The sequence below is a fragment of the Nicotiana attenuata genome, unplaced genomic scaffold (assembly GCF_001879085.1).
Source record: "Nicotiana attenuata strain UT unplaced genomic scaffold, NIATTr2, whole genome shotgun sequence".
In the NCBI taxonomy this organism is placed as follows: domain Eukaryota; kingdom Viridiplantae; phylum Streptophyta; class Magnoliopsida; order Solanales; family Solanaceae; genus Nicotiana; species Nicotiana attenuata.
The window spans coordinates 847286-852103 of record NW_017670260.1 but is presented as its reverse complement, the minus strand read 5'-3'; the positions used below and the strand labels follow the sequence as shown (position 1 = coordinate 852103).

The window sequence follows — 4818 nt, the reverse complement described above, 5'->3', positions numbered from 1 at the left end:
CCCCTGCTTTGTTTAGTCGGGAGAAGCCGACAGTGTAGCTTGTTATCGCTATTTTACTGCTTGCTTATCCTTCGGCTCCTTCGAAGGAAAAGAGTGCAATGCATGCTCGAGGGTGTTTTAGAATTTTCAATCAGACACCCTAGCAGTAGTATCGTTTCAGCATTGATATATTCATATTGCTTGGAAGCTGTTCGCCTTCCATGGAATCGAGCTTGTAGGACCCTTTTCGATTACTCCGAGGACGCGGTACAATCCTTCCTAATTTTGGCTTAACTTTCTTTCATTAGGGTTACGAGTGTTGAGGGTTACTTTTCTTAGGACCAAGTCTCCGACTCTGAGATGTCGGAGGTTTGTCCCCCTGTTATAGTACCTTTCAATTCTTTGCTTTTGGGCGGCCATTCGGATCAACGTGGCTTCTTGCTTTTCATCCAATAGTTCGAGGCCGTAGTCATGGCCTCGTTGTTCGAGCTCTCAGTGGCATGTCGGAATATGGCGCTTGGTTCCCCGACCTCCACTGGTATCAAAGCCTCAGCACCATATACTAGGGAGAAAGGTGTTTCCCCTGTGCTCGATTTTGGAATTGTTCGGTATGCCCACATTCAGGCAATATTTCTCTCCATCTTCCCTTAGCGCTTTCCAGCTTCTTTTTTAAGTTTTGGATGATGGTTTTGTTTGTGGACTCGGCTTGGCCGTTTGCAGATGGGTGGTAAGGTGTTGACAGGATTCTTTTGATTTTGTGATTCTCGAAGAACTATGCTACTTTGCTTCCAATGAACTGCCTCCCATTATCTCATGTTATCTCGGAAGGAATCCCGAATCGGCACATGATGCGGTCCCAGATGAAATCAATGACTTCTTTTCCTATTATTTTTTCGAAGGCCTGCGCTTCCACCCATTTTGAAAAATAGTCAGTCATAAACAAAATAAATTTAGCTTTACCCGGTGCCGTTGGTAGGGGCCCGACGATGACCATTCCCTATTTCATGAACGCCCATGGCGACAAGACCGAATGTAGTTGTTCGCCCGGTTGGTGAATCATAGGGGCGAACCTCTGGCATTTGTTGCACTTTGGGATGAATTCCTTAGTGTCTTTTTCCATGTTGTCCCAATAGTAGCCTCGCATGATTATTTTTCGAATTAAGGAATCGGCACCGGAGTGATTTCCGCAGGTTCCCTCGTGGATCTCCGGGAGCACATAATCGGTATCTCCTGGCCCTAGGCATACGGCTAGAGGGCAATCAAAGGTTCTCATGTAAGGAGTTCCTCTTTCATCGAGCGAGAATCGGGCTGCTTTGGTACGCAGGGCCCTCGATTCTTTCGGATCCGTGGGTAGTTTCCCATCTTTCATATAGTCAATATTTATTTCTCTAGTCCCATGTAAGGCTAGTGGAGTTAATCTCGGCATGACCTTCCTCGACCACTGATTTGGATAGCTGAACAACATCCCCGGGGAGTAGGTCGTCCTCTTCGACAGATGATCCCAGGTTATCGAGGGCATCGACCTTCCTGTTTGCTCTCGGGGTATATGGACCAGGGTCCATTCTTTGAAATGGCGCAATGTGATTTAGATTTTGTCCAGGTATCTCTGCATCCTGTCTTCTCGGACCTTAAAGCTCCCATTTACCTAATTTACTACAAGGAGCGAATCGCATTTTTCCTCGATGATCTCAGCTCCCAGGCTTTTGGCTAATTCCAGACCTACAATCACAGCCTTATACTCGGCTTCGTTGTTAGTCAACCTTGTTGTTTTTATAGATTTCTTGATCATGCCGCCCATGGGTGGCTTCGGGACTATACCGAGTCCGGATCCTCTAACGTTCGAGGCGCCGTTGGTGAACAGGGTCCACACCCCGGAAGATGTGCCTGCTTTTAGTAAGAGTTCCTTTTCTACCTCTAGCACGAGGGAGGGCGAGAAGTCGGCCACGAAGTTCGTCGGAATTTGGGACTTGATGGCCGTTCGGGGTTGATACTCGATATCATATCCCCCGAGTTCGATGGCCCATTTGGCCAATCGTCCCGATAATTCGGGCTTATGCAATATGATACGGAGAGGGTACGTTGTTAAAACGCAAATACAGTGGCACTGAAAATAAGGCTTCAATTTTCGTGATGCGCTTATTAGCGCAAGATCTAATTTATCCAGGTGCGGATACCTGGTCTCGGCGTCCACCAGGGTTCGGATTACATAATAGATAGGGAATTGCGCACCTTGCTCTCCTCGAACGAGCACACCGCTTACCGCTATCTCAGACACGGCCAGGTACAAATACAACATTTCATCCTCTTTTGGCGTGTGGAGAAAAGGCGGGCTGGTCAAATATCGCTTCAATTCTTCCAAGGCGTGTTGGCATTCTGGATTCCATTCAAAGTTGTTTTTCTTTTTGTGTAAAGAGAAGAAATGATGGCTTCTGTCCAATGACCTCGATATGAACCTGCCTAGAGCTGTTATCCATCCTATCAGTCGTTGTACTGATTCTACATTATTTATCACAGTGATTTCTTCGATGGCCTTGATTTTATCGGGGTTGATCTCGATCCCCCTGTTTGACACCATGAAGACTATGAATTTTCCCGAACCCACTGTGAAGGCACATTTCTCGGGATTAAGCTTCATGTCGTGACTTCTGAGGATGTCGAATGTTTCCTGCAAATAAATCAAATGGTCCTCTGCGCGCAGGGACTTAACTAGCATGTCATCAATATAAACTTCCATACATTTGCCTATTCGACGTTCGAACATTTTATTAACTAGACGTTGGTATGTGGCCCCTGCGTTTTTCAGCCCGAAGGGCATTGCATTGTAAGAGTATGTACCATATTTCGTGATGAACGAAGTCTTTTCCCTTTCCTCATGGTTCATCTGTATTTTATTATACCATGAGTAGGCGTCGAGAAAGGTGAGGGTCTCGTGGCCAGCCGTGGAATCGATCAGGTTATCGATGTTGGGTAATGGGAATGAATCCTTGGGGCATGCCTTATTCAAGTCTTTATAATCTACACACATTCTTAACTTATTTCCCTTTTTGGGCACTACTACTACGTTGGCCAGCCAGTCGGGGTACTTTAACTCTCTAATAGACCCTATTTTAAGGAGTTTCGTTACCTCGTGCTTGATGAACGCGTGTTTTATCTCGGACTGGGGTCTTCGTTTTTGCTTCACCGGTTTAAACCTGGGGTCAACACTCAATCGGTGGGGGTGGTTATTTCCGGCCGGATACCTGTCATATCTAAGTGGGACCAAGCAAAACAGTCGATGTTATTAATGAGGAATTGAATGAGTTTTTTCCTGAGTTAGGGGGTTAATCCCGCATCCAGGTATACCTTCCGATCGGGGAGATGATCGATCAAAACAGCTTGCTCCAGTTTTTCAATTGTCGATTATGTTGCATCCGACTCTTTGGGGGAAACAAAAGTTCGAGGAGCGAGGAAATCTTCTTCATCATCTTCGAGTGTTCGTACGCTCCCAAACTCATCCGGGGTAGAGCGTATAGGATTCGGTGCCTCCTAATAAACCGCGCACATTTCTTTTGCCGCATGTTGTTCTCCATATATGGTTGTTATACTATCCTTTGTTGGGTACTTGGTCATCTGGTGTAGAGTTGATGGCAGTGCCCTCATGCTATGTATACGCCGCTTTCCAAGCAATGCGTTGTACCTCATGTCACAACCAATAACGTGGAACTTTGTGTTCTGAACTGTACCGGACATGTCAACCGAGAGGGAGATCTCCCCTTTCGTTATTTCACCGGCCATGTCGAAGCCGTGGAGGACCCGGGAGGCGGGTACGATCTGGTCAAGTAGCCCGAGTTGTTCTATTACCTTTGACCTGATTACGTTGGCTGAGCTGCCTGGGTCCACGAGCACACGTCTAATTAGAATGCTATTTAAAAGAAATGAAATTGCAAGTGCGTCGTACTGTGATTGTGTTAAGGTCCCGAAATCTTCCTCGCTAAAATCAAGGGTGTCTTCAATCAAGCAGTCTCGGATCGGCCCTTCTATTGCAGCGGTTATCTTTATCCGTTTGATCACAGGTTCTTGGGGAATGTCGGTCCCCCCGATGATCATATGAATGACATGCTAAGAAATCTCTCTCTCAGCCCGTGTCCGATTTTTCCAGATTTCCTGCTGAATCTCTCGGTGTGTTCCCTTGCTAATGTGAGGACCGTTATTACCGCGTTGAGTGTTGTGTGAGGTCGTCAATTCGGGAATTGGTTTCGGCGTACTCTCAAAGTCTTGCGGTGGTACATCAACATCTGGAACATTCACACCGTTCTCTCCGTGGTCCTCAGGATTGTTGTTTTCACCTCCGTTTACTAAGTTAGGCATTTTCACCTGAAATCGAATATCTCGGGCAAAAATAAGTGTGAAAGATAACTTGCGCTGTGTAGTAAAACCAGCAAGAAAATAATCACTATTATTTTTAGCCCTATGGTGGGCGCCAAACAGTTAACCGTGAGAATGGTAATAACAATTAAATTTGATGGGGATTCTAAAAATGCGTGATCTATTTTTATACTAGTTTTTAAGAAGTTGATGCTATAGTGAAAGACTTAGAAACGAGATAGGAGTTGGAGAATAAGGTGATAACCAAACTGAATGAGTAATAGTCGGGGCCTCGAGCTTGCTTATTCGAGGGCCTCGGGGTCAGGTCTGGAGCTCGGCTGAGAGCTATCGGGGGTAATCGATGGGCGACTTACAATTAGATAAAATCAATGACGGCTATTTATGGCCAATAATAAGAAATAAATGATGAACAATAAAGAGAGCACAATGAATGCAAGCAATAAATGGAGTAATGAACTCAAGAGAATATGTTAG

At 45.6% G+C, this 4818-nt stretch overlaps 1 protein-coding gene across 1 annotated transcript; it reads right to left on the bottom strand.

Annotated features, from left to right (window-relative positions):
- Positions 1 to 3504: 3504 nt before the first annotated feature.
- LOC109236836 lies at positions 3505 to 4065 on the bottom strand. Its single transcript, XM_019403069.1, has one exon. The coding sequence runs from the start codon at positions 4063 to 4065 to the stop codon at positions 3505 to 3507; it is 561 nt and encodes a 186-aa protein (XP_019258614.1).
- Positions 4066 to 4818: the final 753 nt, after the last annotated feature.